Source organism: Acipenser ruthenus, chromosome 11 (assembly GCF_902713425.1).
Source record: "Acipenser ruthenus chromosome 11, fAciRut3.2 maternal haplotype, whole genome shotgun sequence".
NCBI classification, from domain to species: Eukaryota; Metazoa; Chordata; class Actinopteri; order Acipenseriformes; family Acipenseridae; genus Acipenser; species Acipenser ruthenus.
The window spans coordinates 40,288,871-40,305,787 of NC_081199.1; the positions used below are offsets into that span (position 1 = coordinate 40,288,871).

Genomic DNA, 16,917 nt, shown 5'->3' on the forward strand with positions numbered 1-16,917 from the left:
AGTCTTCCTGACTCAGGATTGGAAAGAGTCTCCCTGACTCAGCATTGGAAATGGCCTCCCTGACTCAGCATTGGAAATGGCCTCCCTGACTCAGAATTGGAAATGGCCTCCCTGACTCAGCATTGGAAATGGCCTCCCTGACTCAGGATTGGAAATGGCCTCTCTGGCAAATTTCTGCCATGCATTGGCTTTATATCAGACCAAAGAGACGTTTTTATCCATTAATTCCTGATGAAAGAAATGTTTAAAAGCAATACAATGCAGTCTGGAGTGGAATTACATCTTCGTTGATGGTTTTTACTTGTAGATACAAGCAATCAAACCAAAAAACAGTTTTTCTAGATGTGTTATTCTTTGAGCTCAGTAGCAGAATTGATATAGCATGTAAAATGCATAAAGTGTCCATGAATCAACATAAAACAAAGGACAATAAATAGAACACAACGAAATGGACGCAAAGCCAAATTACATTCAAATAAAAAATAAAAACTTTATGTTTTTAACGTTTAAATGTGTCTACACCTTGAATAAGACCCATTTTCTTTACTTTGGAAAACCATGAACAATGCAAGAGTTGAGGTCAGTCTACTTTGAATCATCAGTCACAAGCCATTTATTTGACTCACATCCAAATGTCTTTCCTAAATTGCAACAAGTTGGATAAATAGTTCTCAGTAACATGCTTAAAAACAAATAACGACCAACTATTAACATATAAAATAATGTTTAGTTTAGTGTAACAGTAACAGAAGTCAAATTATTCACAAAGTTCATCATTACACAAATCAAAGAAGCCCAAGTAATCTTCATGGTAGTTCATAGTGGTAATCTTCCAGAGTGCATTCTTCAGCATTCTGCGGAAAAGGTAAAAGGACAATGTGCTGTAGCATGTAACTGTGTGAACAGTGGTAATATCCAATTAGGACATATGGCTTTTTAAAGTTACAATGTCTGCTTAGATTATGGTGGTGCTGTTCAGACATAAGGTCCATAACTTCTATAGCCTGAAATGCCCTGTATTTCAATATCTGGTTAATGTGGAATATTTAATAGAAAATAAGCATGGCTGCCTCAAAAACACATATCCCACTTTTGCAGTACATATTGATGCTTATAGTACCTCATTGCAAAATGTCATAAACTGTTGCCTAGTATTTACTGCACAGAAAAATGCATCTCACTTACAGTGGGCGGAGCTGCTGCCTGTGCAGCTGTATTATCTGCCGTACTTTCACACTTGTTTTTTGCTGATTTCCAGGAATTCAGCTTCATACCTTAAAACAATAATAATTGCACATTGTATCTCAGTAAAATGACATTGAGATGTTTACAAAGTTGTACTTGGGTTGGTGGGGTTCTGGGCAATGTACCATCCTTGTCCTGGTGCTTCCAAAGAAATACGACAGAGCAACCTGATCTGATCCTTTGACAGTTATAATTATACACAGTCATTTGTGGTGTTTTGTAGTTAAACAAAATGTCCTGAATAGTACAGACGGATTTAAATAGATAGGGCACTTACTGTGCTTCCTGGCATGTTCTACAGCCTTGATGGCCGTGAGCATTGCAAATGGGTGGCAGGAAAGGGTGAAAGGGTGCACTATTAGGCTCTGTGAAAAAAATAAAAGCAATACCATATTTTATAAATACAGAGAATGCAATAAAGACTTTTTTAAGAACAGGACAATGACAACAGTCATTTTAGCTTTAGCTTTACCAGATGATAGTTAGCAAATCACATTTAGCAGCAGAGAATAGCGGAGAGGGAAACGCTGCAGAAGAATGATGGGTTTGGACGTGAAGGTGCAATCAGTCTAGTTCAATGTTCAACCAAAATATCACAATGCTTCCAGTATCCTGCTTAGGGTATGGACAACCCTTACATTGCAGGCCAACACACCCAAATGTTTTCTCTTAACCCCCAGAATCTCGAGTATACAGGAATTGCTCTGTGATGATACCTTAGCGTGCTGCCCAGAACGTGTTGTTGAGGGTTTATACTTGTAGAGGGAAATGAGCTCGTCCACAGGCAAGGTATTCTGAAAAAGAGCCAATCATAGGTGCTGAAACAATTCCGATTCAGTACAATCACTGACCCTGTAACCAATCTTTAGAAGTGTATCGGAATTCTAAAGACAGGTCATGCTAATTTTCCCAGGTGGAGGTACGGCGTCTGCTAAGAAATAAATAATAATAAAACTATACCCGTAATTATAATACTACTTATAATATATGAACAGGCATATGTAGTAGCCTGAAGGCCAACTGTTTCTCCTAATTCTACTCCGAATACAACACAACATATTGTGGCTCACCATGAGAATCCCAGCAAAGGAGGAGAGGACCATCGCCTCTCGCTCCATCCTATTGGGGTGTTTGCACTCCCTGGAGCTGCTCACTCGTCTGTAAAACATCAAGAAAGAATGCACTGCTTTCCGTAACTTGTATGGTTGTCAACTTAGAATAGTCTGTACATCACGAATTACAGGAAAAAAGTCACATCTTGTTATGTTCTATTTTAATAAAGTGATTTTGCAATTTTTTTAAAACTACATAAAAACAAACAGAATTTGTCACTTTGTGTCATCAGCCGAGTAAGTTGGAATAATGTACAACGCTTGTAAACTTGATTTAATTAGTTTTACCACACAAGTCACATCAGAGTTATTTTAAGTAAGCTTCAAACATAAAATTATTTCAACGATTTCCCTGCGTGAGATTGGAGAGATCATAAAGGGACCATAATTGGCATGACTGTTAAAAAGAAATACAACACTTCTCATACGCATGCAACTGTGTGAAACTGGGTGTACTTACATTTCATTGTCAGTAAACTCTTTTTCTTCAGCTTTGTTCAACCAAAGTAAAGCAACATTGATGGCCAAGTCATAATGTGCCTAAAGATGCAAACGTACCATAGTTACGATATACAAATCAGAAGTCTAAATATTGTGCGCAGAACAGTAGAACATATTAATATTAATATTAACAATGAAGTGTTTATTTATGGATTGATTTGTTTGTAGATTATGTATAGTTTCTAATTTCAGAAGGCAGGAAGTTATATAAATACATGTGTAAATACGAACATCATGGCAACCAGCCCCACATTCTTTTATAATTATTTATTACATATAACCTAATGCCTTTTTATATACAAAACATATATATTAAATCTGGTATAAATACAATGTATCTACACAAATGTTCTGCGATACAAAATACACATGGCTAGCTTCCTACAAATAAGTCAAAAATCATAATGTTAACGATGCCAATGGAGTTGTAAAACATATCCAACCGTAATAAATAAAATGATTATAAAGTGAATATTTGTTATGAAGTAGATAACGTTGTATCTGTTATGACCTACCCATACTCAGTCAATTCTGAATGTGGATATTTTCTAATATTGCAAATACTGCCACGTCCGTCTCATTCTTCAACCAACCTGTCTTCTGAGAGACGTCCATCACAATATCAAGGCAGCACCGAGTGCACTGAAAGTCCGAGCTCCCAAACCAAACCAAACAAAGCAATTGTTTTTAACAAATACAAATCTTTCTTTATTATATTGTATTTTTTTAAGCAATGCATCTGAAAGCTACTTCTACTGTCTTTTTTTATCCACAGCAAGATTTTTTTTTCTTTAGATGGGAAATACCAAACTGTGTTTACCAAGTCATCAAGTAAAGTTGAATCCTTTTTACCCTTCGGATCAAATCTGTTTTCTCGGAGTCTGACGCCAATGTATTCCCCCCTGTGCACAGAAAACAGTGGTAGAATATTTAGACATACACCAACACGCAGTAAAGGGCAATCAAAGTAGTGACAGTGTCTGCTAAACTGGTTTCATTTCCTCTGCTCATGGAGGATGTGTTGAATACCCTCTCGGCCACATGGTGCGGCCATTCACTCAGCTGCAGCATTGACATTTCCTACAATGTGCATCAATTAAATTAACTCATATGTCCCTTTCTAAGTGCAACACACAAAGGAACAACCACAACAAAATGAAATTAAAAACTCACAATAAATGTTCAATCTCTTTCCTCAAGCGCCTTTTTTCCATAATTACCAAGATGAAGGTTTTCTACCTTAGCTCCACAGAAAAAAAAACCTAAAACACAACATTTAGTTACTGTAGAAAATTGAATTATGTAAATTTTCTTAGAGGACTCTCGCTGGTTTCAGTTCCCAATTAGCACTGTTCTAGGACTATGTTAAGGTAGCATTTGATAGTACAAGAGGTGTTGGGATCAGGGTCTATGAAACCAGTCATTTCATTTTCTTGATTATCATTCAATAGCTTCTTGTGGTTTACTTAAATGCAGTAAAACTACAAGAAACTATTAAAGTCAAGAACATTTGAGTTTCTTCAGAATTCACAACATATTTTGCATGAGGAACTATTTTCTATTATTTTCAGCTTGTCCCATTGTTTTTTTCTTTTTTAAAGACATTTTTTAGAGAAAACATTCCTGCCAGGAGATGCTGCTTTCACAAACAGCTCTTCATTAAAAAAAAAAAAAATAAAACAAAAAAAAATGAACACACCTAGGCATGCGCAAAAGTAAAGTTGTGGCAGAGATCCATGGCTCTTCAGGGCCATTGAAAGAGTCTGGCTTGTCGAACGTTAACCTGTTGATCCCTTACAGGAACTGAACCCAACAGGTGAGTGTTGAGTTACTTTTGTAACAATTACAGGCACAATGAGCTCTCCTGTCTTGCACAGTGTGAGCCTACATAAAACAACTAGGCTTCTACCGTGCAGTGTGTTCAGCTTGGCATCCACAATGCCAAGTCTTAGGTTAGAGAGCCAACTAGAGAGAAATGTTGGGTCCTCAGTGGTCAGTAATATAGTCTTTAAAGTTTTTTTTGTTTTGTTTTGTTTTATCTGCCATAATGCTGAACTGGTAATACACTATCCGTATCTTTTCAATGCCAAACAGCATACCTGTTACAACATTCTGTCCTGGATAACATTTAATGAGACACTTACCCAGTGTGAAATATTCTGCCACAGACCCGTTTATACCATCTCTGAAATAAATTGTACATCATATCGTGCATCTATTTGCATTTATTATGAATATTTGTAACTTTTACATAAATGAAGTGCATTTTGTCACACTGTAGCATCAGCTACATTGACACAGCATAAGTAATTTGATGTCTGCTGCTCTTAATTGAGTATCAGAATACCTGGCAAGGTTCAAGTATTTCTCTTTTAATTGCTAAATAAGCAATTTTGTCCTAGTTGATAATGTGGGCTTTTTAGATTCATAAGATAACATTAGGTGAAGCTGTATCAATTTAGTGTCAATATATCGTTCTATTTGTTTAATGGGTCATCTCTGCACTGGCTTCTCTCTCTGTTTATCAGTGATCCTTTCCTTAACTTTCACATTGAAATCCTAATTAGTTTAATCGTTTTCATTACTGCTTTAAGCACCTTAATTGTGAGCTCTTTAAATATGACGATTACTTCCTTAGCGGGGGTGGGTGGTTTTTGAAGCAGAGTGTTTGGAGGAGAGCAGTGTTTTTTGAGGGGAAAGTTTGCTGGTCATCTAAGGAGACAGAGAAGTCCTACTCGTTTGGGTTGTTAGAAACAGAGCTGTTATTCTAATCTACCATTTTTCCAGTCTGAAAGTACCCAGTTACCTAAAAACCTGATTAAATTCAATTATTTTTACACCGAGGGCAGCGGCAGTGTCTAATCCAATTATTTTCCCAGCTCCAAGCCGAGCCTCAGCCCAAGCGGCCACAGTGCCTGGACGTGCCTCGTTAACCCTCACTGAGTAAACAAGCTTTCTAAAGTTGAAACAAATATGACAAAATTGCCTGAGACCTTGCAATGAAATGATGCACTACATTTTGCTTTCAATGCTCTTTAAGTCTGATATCTGTTATTAGCTGTTGTCACGCCATTTTAATATGATTCTGTATGACACACACATCCACAATGTTTAGAATTCACATCCTTGCCCTGTATTTAATGTAATATGCCTGTAATTATGTATTTGCATTGTAATATTCCCTGTATTTAATGTATTATGCATTATTCCTCACTATCTTGTAAAGCTCTTTGTGATGGTGATCCACTAGAAAGGCACTATATAAAATAAAGATTGATTGATTGATTATAAATTGATCAAAACCTACTTATAAGCAGCATCTGGTTGCATGGTTGCTGATTTTGGTGAATGTTCATGTAATCTGTGTGGAAGAAGTTAGGCTATAGGACTCAAAATGACCACAATACCCACTTAGAAAGATGCACAGCAGGATATTGGAAAAGCTGTCAACACGACCTTTGCAAATTTTAAGAAGCAGCACAAGAAAACCATATGAATGCCAAGAACATACCTGCTTGCAGTTTGGGAAAAGACAAGAGATCTGATCTGTTCTGCACCTGGATAGCGTGCTGCTGTTATTATAGAATGTATTTACAGAAAAGACTCGGGAGGCTTTCCTTGAGACCAAAGTAGTGCTCTGTTGCTAAGAAACCCTTTGGCTTATCTAGGGAAGCATGACAGACTCCAATTTCTCAAGTAAACAGGCAGCAATTAAATATTAATTAGCAGCAATACATACACTTTATTTATTGATGTTTAACAAAGAAAAATAAACTAAAAAAAGCACATTGTAGCTTCAGGTTACAGAAGTTCCATAACAAACACACATTACAAATTACAAGACATTTTAAAACAGATACTTTCAGCAGGCCTTATTTCTGCATCAAGGCAAAAAACAGGGCAAATAAGTGATACTGACATATTTACTAAACAAGGAGTGTTTTAACAGTCAAAAAGTCCCACCCCTTGTAGTGCGTTGTTTCCAGTAAATGGATAAGATTTTGGGGTGCCACTATTCTGAGGCATGCTCATTAATTAATTTCATATAATGAATTTAATTAATGAGCATAGTTTGGATTATAAAATATATGTATTTTTAGTAAAACTGGACCATCATGCAGTACACTCTGCACATACAGACACAGTTCCTTTGAACATCAGTAAAAACAAAAGCAACGTAGTTATACACAACATTGTATTTTATCAAATAGAAAATATATAATTTAAAAAACATGAAAAGGGATTACATTGGTACATCTGATTCCAGTTTAATCTGTATCTCATTTAGTTTTTTGTACTCCTTGTACACAGAGGGCTGCAGTTTCTCTTGATCTTCACGACGTAACTTGCTGTATGGGGGGAAAAAAGAAATGTTAAAAACCTTGAAATCAAAATAGTATTGCATAAATCTGCAGCACTGGCAACTGGAGTAATGATGAAGATTGTTAGCTTTAATGCCAGCTGTTAAATAGTGATTAGCAGGGTTCAGAAACATACCGTTACATGTCCCCACATGTCGCTACAACTGTTTAAATCACGTACCAGTCATTTCTTTTCATTTTTACACTTATAACTTTATAGTTTGTTTCAAAGCTCTTTTCGAAATGTCCGCTTTGGTGCACTGATAATACCCACATTGTCAAACAGGTATCACAGCAGTAACAATCCATGATGTGGTACGGAACAGAAAGGCCAGAGCATTTATGTTTTTTTTTAAATCGCTCTTCCTGCAGTGATTTAGGAGGACATATCCCTACGCTATTTTTGTTTTAAATGTCGCTCTTCCTACAGCGATTTATATTTTTCAGAACCCGCTACTTACTCTTTAAGCCTCACCTGCAGTGTATGCCTCACCTACCCGAGTATGGAGCAGTCTGGATGGCTAGTCCCAGCAGTGTTTCCTTTGGGACAGGTTGGTAAAGCAGGCATGCCCCGAGAGGATGTTTGTTATTCATCTGTAGGTAGGGGTGTGTGTCTGGGATGCATGCGTGCAGTACTCTATACATGGACCTATGAGGTATTTTTACCACTCCAGAGATTATCAATCTTGCTAAAACATTTAATACATTTTGGTAAAAGGTTTGTTATTTTTGTAATTTAATACTACTGTGCACAAACACATTACTAATTTAACTGCAACACTGTTGCAGCATCTCATACCGACTTATTAACAGTGTAAAATACAAGGCAACTTTTAAAAATATGTTATACAGAACAGTAATCATGTTTTTCTAATTTAAATAAAAATACATGTTGTTTATGTACACGTAATTGATGCTGCTTACGAGTCAGCTTGCACTGCAGCAGCACCAACTGCAGCGGACTTGGGCAAAGTCCGCTGCAGCTGTACAGTATGTATTAAAACGTAAAACATCTGCCTGTGGAACAGGACAACTGTACGTAATAAAACTGTACAGTATGTATTAAAACGTAAAACATCTGCCTGTGGAACAGGAAAACTGTACGTATTAAAACTGTACAGTATGTATTAAAACGTAAAACATCTGCTTGTGGAACAGGAAAACTGTACGTATTAAAACGGTATATACGTTATAAACGAGTCAGTTTAACCATTGAAACCTGTGTTGTTTGGCAGGACATGCCTCCTCAATACTTTGTAAAGGGAACTCTGTTCTAACAGGATCTGTTATAAGTGGAGTGCAGCTGTATTTTGTATGTTTCAAACATATTCTACCATAGCACTTCTCTTACACTGTCCTGTACACTAGGTATTCAGTACATATTTGACTGAGCTACAACCGCTATAGGTAGGTACAACCCCCTAGTGCTTTGGCATAAAATACCCTGCTCCATACACAGCAGTGGCACCATATAGAGTTGCTACATACAACGATTTGGTAGTGGATTTTAATACAAACAACTTTTGTTTCAGTAATATATACAAATTAAAAGACTGAATTTTGCATGCAAGTGACATTTAATGTGTGATTTATAGTATTCACACATTGTCACATAGTTTTTGTTAACAGAGAGAGAGGAAAACATACAGTGCATGAAGGCTGCCTGACGAACCTTCGAATTGCTGACTAGTGAACAAACCTTCGAACACAGCCCTATATTTAACACACTGGTGACTGCACCTTTAAAGTGTTCTTACTGGATATGTTCAGTATTTTGAAAAAATACAAACAAAAACATACCACTCCACAGTATATATATATATATATATATATATATATATATATATATATATATATATATATATATATATATATATATATTGAATGGTATCCCTGCCATTCTACACCTTTTAGGGATGCTTGACGTACCTATTAAGTCGTGGCTCCTTGTAGTTAGCAACAGCTGCAGCTCGCCTGCGTTTCTTGGCTATACCAGCTTCTTCACAAGTACTTAAACTGGTGTTGGTTACAGTCTGCAGTATTCTTCCGTCTAAACACAAAGTAAATACAAATAAAAAGGTAAAAATAGCCACTGGCAAACTCAACTGGGCAGTCAAACCTTCCTTGGGCCAGTAAACAGCAGCTCAGTCTTCATTTGCCTCAAAGATTGTCTTTACATACACTGAAACATCACTATTAAGAATAGTTAAGGGACCAAGAACACACTGCCTTAATTTAGGAGAGTGCAAATTGAATTGGTTAACAACTAATGGAACAATTTTAGTTTTTGTTTTCTAATTGAAGTCACTTGGTAGTTAATCACATTTTGGTCTTGGAGACGTAATTTAACAGAAGATTGATGCAACCGGGATTGCAGATAGTGATCTTAATACCAGACGAGAGGAAAAGGGGAATTCAGAGTGGCTACAGATGAAATGACAATTTTAAAGCATTATGTATTGCTTGCTGCTGTACAGTGTTTCTAATGTTACAGTATGGTGTATTTTGTTTATTTAATTTAATAATTAAATGTTTTGCTCAAGATGGCCCCATCCATCGTGTAAACAGGTTTACAAAAAGGGTGAATTACACATTTGACAGTTGCACATACCAGGGGTTTTGTCTCGACTTCTCTTCACAGTACGTGCAATCTTCTCACTTTCTTTAACAGTATTCACCAGAGAATGAAGATTCTGAAATAGGCCACACTCCTGAGTTTCAGGTCCATAAAGCTGAAATCCACCAAGAGAACTGTCCTCTTGAACCAACTTCTGAAGGCTTTCCAGGACGGCAGAGTGTTCTTCAGCTCTCTGTGCTGCAGCCCTGGGTGAGGCGACAGTCATTGTAGTTTGTTCTGAAGCACATGTGTCCTGCACACTACAAACTCTCACACCACCTCCTCCACCTGCTGATGCCTTCTGAACACAAGGTAGCTTTAAAATCACACCTCCGGCACGGTCAGAGTTTGTAGTTGCCAGTGAAGAGGACTCTCTTTTCAGAGGAGTACCGCTGACTTCCAAATGATTTTCCTGTGAAGCAGTTTTGCTACCTTTCACACACTCACTTTCATTATGAGTGAATATAAAACAGGGATTTGGAACACCAGGTTCTTGGAATGCAACTTTTGCACAGCGGCTTTTAGATTTAACTTTCTTAGTTTGATTCTCAGGGCTGCTTTCAGAACTTTTCAACTTGTTTGCAGGATGAACTACATATGTTTTCCTGTTTGGGTTATCATTTCTCTCTCCTTGTGTCACGTTAGAGCATGATTTCTGAGGAATACGGCTTCTTTTCGCAGAGCGTTGCACAACAGGATCATTTAGACCACTCTCAGGTTGGCTATGCATTACATTATTGTTACAATGTGTGCCTATTTCTGCAAAGACTTCATCAACCACATTCCTTCTCTTTCTGCTGCTGCTGTTATCTTTGTGTTTACTGACCTTTGCTCTGCTGTTGCTTTCACAAACTTCTGTTTCACAGGCCTCTACTACAGAATAACCACCTGCTTTATATAAAGGGGGGGTGATTATGAAGTTTTCCCTTTTGGTAACATATCTGTCTGACATAACGAAAGCTCCATCACACAACTTCAAATTGCTACTATGTGCATTTTCTTCAGGTTCATCTTTGAGAGCAAGGTTCTGTAAATTCTCTTCTTGCCCAGGCTCTACGTGCGATAGTCCGCTAGCTGTGGGTTTAGCCTTCTGAAAATCTGAGATTACAAATGTTCTTCTGTTATCTTTACCTGCAGTGTTCCAATAAGTTCCACTTGGAGGGCCCGAGACAAGGTACGTTCTTCTGCTCTCTTTAGTCTCAACATTTAAAAAGTCCTGTGGTTTTGTTTCTACAGTTTGAAAATCAGCAAGTGTATTTTCTTCCAACAGATCTTTTGGTTGATCCAATGGTTCTTCCATTTGCACAAGTTGTGCTCTGCTTTGTTCACATTTATTTGCATATTTCAAAGCTTCCGATGAAACTATGCCAGCCTTTCTGCAATCTGTATATTCAGCATTCTGAAAAACTGAGACTTTATAAGTGTTTCTGCAGTCTTTACATTCAGTGCTCAGAGAGACATCTGTTATTCCGCAATGCTCTTCCCCTTGGTGCAGCTGCTTATTGGCTGCTACACTCACCTCAGCTGCAGAGGCTGAACTTGCTGTTTGCAAGTCACTACCAACAGCATCTGAGATTGCCTTGTCGGTATCTAAAGGTTTGATACTTCTCTGTTTTTCAGAGACTGGGCGAGTTGAATTTACAAGTGGAATAGCTTTGCTAGGATCCCTTTTCTTTTTCTTAATGTTTCTCAGTGCTTCAGGATCACCCTTTTTACTCCGCGGCTTTGGTGTTCTGTTCTCCCCAATATTTTTCCCCCTGGAGTTTGATTCAACAGTTACAATTTCGGTCTCCTCATTGACAGTCAGTTCCATTTCAGCATCAAAGACTGTGGTTTCTTGTTTAGGAACCTGTAATTCAAGACTCTCTTTAGAGCCATTGGATTCAGCAAGAGAAACACCTGGACATCCCACTCCAGATCGTTTTTTGCCAGTTTTAATGACTGTAGAGTCATCAGTCCCAGGGGACTCTTTTGAATAACTTTCAAAAAGTGCTGCAGTAACCAGGCATGATCTCCTCCCTTTTTTTATGACTCTGTCAGGCGAGACTCTGGGATAGGAGGGCTCTTTCACTACAGGTGACGGGGAAGCAAAGATTCCTGCATCTTCTTGGTCGATATGCTGCATATTTTCTAAAAGAACGAAACACAAATGTTAAAGCTCATTGCAATAGTATTAAATCATACAGTATATATGCTAATAGCACATTTCCTGGTTTCAAGCATTATTTTTGTTCTTCATTGCAGTCAAACCACAGTACAAAACTCAGGGAGATCAGATACTTCTCACTTTCCTTAAAGCAGAGATGGAAATAAGACTCCCATTGCATAGCAGTTTAATCCATTCCTGGTTTTACTATGAGTTTAAGACACCCCTGAGGTTGCTATCTATACACTGTAGCTAATAAAGCTTGTTTTAAAACCTGGAATGGCAGTCCTATTTTCATCCTTGCTTACAGTAACTGTAGAAAACAAAATAATTTCACAAATCTTACCCATTTTGCACTTCCATTAGCATAGGTCTTACATGTGCAGTTTTGAAATGAACACAAGTTATAGCAAACTTGTATTTTCATGACATCTATTACTACTTTAGGATAGAGAACGTATACATTTCCTCTGCCTTTTTCACAAGAAATGTGTTATACTTGCACTTCCTGGCACAACAGGTTAGATTTATGGAATACCTTTGCTGGCTACAATCACAAGGACATCTGGCAAGAATACTGATCATGGCATTATTCTTTCAAGAAACAGTACCTAGGAAATGCCCAGATTCAGGCTGCCTGTTAACAGCGTTCTCCTCCAGTGGTGATTGCAGGAAGCATTTCTCTTGCACAGGTCTCCGTGGCTGTGGCTGCAGCACAGGTTTCTCCAGTGACACTACAGGTGACTTCTGGGCTGCACAAGTGGCTTCGTTACTAGGCAAAAAATATCCACAATCACAACTTGTAGGTTGGTTTGTTCAAATAAATTCTATCAAACATTTTTAGCAATAATGTGGAAGCACAAGAAAATAACCACATGTAGCAGTATTACTGTAAGTAACTTTCTGGATTATAAATAAATAAATAGTGTGCATCACTTAAAATTATTGCATATCATAAACACAGTGCAAAATACCCTCCAAGATATAAAGTTGTTTAAAAGGTGGAGTTCACAGTAAAAAACACTGAAAAGGTGGACGTCATGTTCACTTCTGCCAACACTGAAAAATCAAACAAATGTACACCTTTAAAAATGTGTAACATTTAAATATGGAATATTTCAAATGTTATGGACATGATTTTATTTTGCCTTTTTCCTGTAGATAATTTCTCTGTCATCTTACAAACCCTTGTTCTTCACTGTTGCATTTTTTAAAGCAGGTTAAATATTGTCTTCTAAACTTCTTCCCATGTTTATAAAGACAGCACTTTTTTGAACCCAGATCCTTGTCGTACCCACCTAGCATTCTGGAAACTGGTCCCTGCATTGTTTGAGAGAGGTGGTTTGCTGCTTCTCTTGGAGCCAGTTGGACTTGGGCACTGTTAGATGAGGCAGAGATAGCATTATTATTAGTATCTCAGAGACAGTATTTCAAATTGATAATATAAAGCCAGATACTTTGAGATGAGTTAGATACAGGCAGCAAATGGTACCCCTCTGACCTCTGGTTTAAACTAATTTCAGTGATGCTGACATGTGTATTGGTACATTGTCCACATTTTAGCTTCTTATTTCTTTTAAATAGGAACTTTAACACAAAGTCAGAGTAAAGTTTAGGCATGGAGATTTGTAAGTACTGTATTTGGCTACATGCAGTTACCTACTGTTAGAAGGTAAAACAACTTCGACCAACCACAGCTTCAAATTCATTATCTGTGAACCTGAATTCCCCCCTTAAGACAGGTAGAGGTAATAACCATGCTAAAAAAAAATTTAACGATAGTTTCAGGTAGTTCTGAAGCTGTTTACTGGGGAAAACAGAAAAATATAAAAAATAGTATACATGCCAAGTTTCTAGAACCATGTAATCTATACATCTAGCTCAGTGATTGCACTGGTGAAAACACACCAAAAAAGTACTCTTCATTATACAGCACAAACCAAAGTCTTTAGCAATGGTGAATTAACATTTTCAAATTTCACCCAGACTTACATCTTCAACTGAACACATCTGGACAGCAGCATCTAATCTCTCATGTGTGCTCTGCTGCAGTTCTTTAAGTAGTGAAAGCTGTGAATAAGGGAACACAATTAGAAAAGTGAAACCTCACACAGTACTGTGATCCCTGCTCTTCCCAGGAATGAAGAGACGTGGGCCCAATACCGACAAGAATAGACAAATGGTTAGACTTTGAATAATAAAACAGATTATACAATAGATGTGCTCAAACCCAGAGATCTGCACCAACAACTTACCAAGTGATTCTGTCTGTGACTATAGGAGGCATTCTGAACATACAGCATCACCGCTTCCTTTTGAAGTTTAATCATTTCCTGCTCTAAAAGTTTGCATTTCTCCTTTTGGGCACTCAGAGCCAATGCCAATGCTTTGTTGTTAATTTTCATAGAAGTGTGAACGATGGAGGAGTTATCTGAAATAAGAGAGTTTGTTGTACAGCACATCACTCATAATGCATTATGGTTTTGTGCTGCGTTTTCAGTTCTAATTGAATTTGACAGATGGTTCTACCCAATTACTGCATTTTATAAATGTTCTTGTTCAAAACTTTGAAAAAAATGAGAATGCCTTAAAAGGACAATTAACAAGGGTCAAGGGTTTAAAATCAACAAAGAGGAGAAAAGTCTCCATTACACAAAAGTCATGGTATTTGGAAACGGAGCCATAACTGAGTCAATGTTTTCCTGCAACCTTAAGTTTCTGAGATATGAGGCCACAAGTCAAATACAGAACCTGCTTTTCATTACATTTGAATTCAAAATTAAATGGAGTAAGAATTCGTTTTAAATTCCATTGTAACTGACTTAACTAGACACTTGTAAAACATCTGAACACGCATTACTGACGTCATACAGTTGTATTTGTTTGATAAACCCAACAGCCTTCAGAGTACGTACTTAGGATCTTGGTTTTGATCTTCAGTGCAAGTGATGTGTTCAGTTTTGCTACTTTTAAGGAGCCCTGTTTCTTTTCAAGCATTCTCTCTCTGAGGACGTCCATGGTGGAAGGTCCGCCAGCAGTCGCTGGAGCAAACATCGCAAGCCTGTTCGATACTGGAAAAAACGAAACATCTTGTGAATCAGTTCAATGGCTGCTTACGAAAATCGCAAAAACTACTAACACCAAAAGACATGCTTGTGACACAAACAAAGCCAACTTTTTTTGTTTTTCTTGTACAGCACCTTGTTTTCCATGTAATGTTTCCAATACAGGAAGGCGGTGTTCCACTTGCAGTTTATTCCATTGAGTTGTTTGTAGTTAAATTTGTCTCGTACATAAATACGGTGTGCACCACAATCAAAACTTCTTCACAGTGTTTCCCTTTCTCTAAAAATAAGACCAAGCGTGTTTTCCTCTCTCTTCGTTCATGATGTTGTTACCTCTTTCTAAACTTAAAGCAAATACAATATTTGACTTAAACCTAGTCAGTTCTGTGTTTCAATGCATAACCGCCAGCTGTTAATAATATACATGAGGTATACCAACCTTGCCAGAACTGGCCCCCCGTATTATTTACACCAGCTTCGTCTGTTTACCAAATATGTATTATTGAAATTGTTACTGGAACCCACGAGGACGTTTCTGTTTAAAATCACGACAGTCCCGTGCTGGTCGCTCATTTATAACGACTTTTTATTTATAAAACACATATAAACTGAACAACGTTAAATTCTAAACGTCAGCCACTTGCGTTTCTTCCCTGTCCAAACGCCCAGACAAGCCTTGTTCAAACGCTAAGCCCCGCCCAGGCCTCCTCTCTCGGCCAATCTGGATCCAGATTTAAAAAAACAAAATAAGGGGGCGGGGTGGTGGTTAGTACCACCCAGTGAACTGCGCCTGCCTGACGTCACAACTACAACAACCTGCAAAACGAATTTTTTGCTAAACGCATTGTAGTAAATATGAGTTACTTTTGCACTCGCTGAAAATGCTTGCAATACATTGTAAAATACTAACGGATTAGCATTTTTATGTATTTTTCTTATTAAATTTGATTTGAGATCAGCAGATAAATCTTGTCCCCAGCGTATCCTTTTCGTTCACAACGGCAGCCAGTCTCCCTCCGCAAGTTTTCAAAAATGCACACATTTACTATAGGGGCAGTGTATGGATCAACAAAGACTAAACAAAGAACATTGGAGCTCGGCTGCAGTTGTGGGAATGTTTATCCTCAATCATCCCGGGCGGCAGACTGTACCCTCTTACATAGACAGCGGAGTGCAACATTGCTATACCTATGGTAGATTCTGTTCTATTTCCCCTGATCTATAGTAGCTGTAAATAATATTCGGCATTGCTCCAAGCGTCTGCAAAGACTGCAAGAAACGCATTGATATCTAAAGCTGAATTCCATTAGAAACGTAGCTAGCTATTTCCAAAGCTTCAAAATTTGGTTTATGTTATATGAAATATATTATGGGAGATGCTGTCAAGGGTCTTTTGCACTTATAGCATTTGCAAACTTTCCTAAATTTTATAGCATCTTCTAAATATAACTTTAAAATGAATAATAACTAGTGTGCTTGTCAATCAAGGGACTTTTATTTTGTAAAATAAAATCGGGCTGGGTTGCTGTAATCGAGAGTAATTATTCTTAGCAAAGGGTATGTGTCTTGCAAAAACAATTCTGTATCTACATCAGTGTTGCTTTTTTCTGTCAGTCCATTGGAACTGATAGCTTCAGAAATGTACAGGTGATTTCACTCTTCCGAACTCTGTCTCTCTTCACATGTTTTCATGCGGTGTCCCCACAGTACGGTCCCCCGGAAACACAGTAACACCGATACTACAATTCTTAATCGAGTCATGTTTGCGATTCTCTCATACAAGTAAAATTAATAGAAACAAAAAGTATATTTTATTCAAACTGCTAAAATGAATGTCTGTCTATCCCGGCTACATCAACCTGTCAGCCAT

The 16,917-nt window shown here is 37.6% G+C and overlaps 1 protein-coding gene across 4 annotated transcripts; it reads right to left on the minus strand.

Annotated features, from left to right (window-relative positions):
- Positions 1 to 465: 465 nt before the first annotated feature.
- On the minus strand, positions 466 to 15,745 carry LOC117426283 (uncharacterized protein C2orf80-like). Of its 4 annotated transcripts, XM_059033933.1 has the most exons (17): positions 15,487 to 15,745; positions 14,898 to 15,053; positions 14,238 to 14,413; positions 13,975 to 14,052; positions 13,281 to 13,360; positions 12,594 to 12,754; positions 9,831 to 11,966; positions 9,149 to 9,269; positions 6,370 to 7,207; positions 4,032 to 4,120; positions 3,679 to 3,760; positions 2,818 to 2,897; positions 2,316 to 2,403; positions 1,962 to 2,039; positions 1,523 to 1,610; positions 1,186 to 1,274; positions 466 to 854 (listed from the first exon to the last, which is right to left on the minus strand). In XM_059033933.1, exons 10-17 carry the CDS (start codon positions 4,070 to 4,072, stop codon positions 807 to 809), a joined length of 594 nt encoding a protein of 197 aa, XP_058889916.1. In that variant the 5' UTR covers positions 4,073 to 4,120; positions 6,370 to 7,207; positions 9,149 to 9,269; positions 9,831 to 11,966; positions 12,594 to 12,754; positions 13,281 to 13,360; positions 13,975 to 14,052; positions 14,238 to 14,413; positions 14,898 to 15,053; positions 15,487 to 15,745; the 3' UTR covers positions 466 to 806. The 4 variants fall into 4 exon arrangements, with proteins under 4 accessions (XP_058889916.1, XP_058889913.1, XP_034780883.2 ...); XM_059033930.1 differs by lacking the exons at positions 466 to 854; positions 1,186 to 1,274; positions 1,523 to 1,610; ... (3 more) ...; positions 3,679 to 3,760; positions 4,032 to 4,120 and having other exon boundaries at positions 6,581 to 7,207; positions 15,492 to 15,745; XM_034924992.2 differs by lacking the exons at positions 466 to 854; positions 1,186 to 1,274; positions 1,523 to 1,610; ... (3 more) ...; positions 3,679 to 3,760; positions 4,032 to 4,120 and having other exon boundaries at positions 6,581 to 7,207.
- Between the last annotated feature and the right edge of the window lie 1,172 nt (positions 15,746 to 16,917).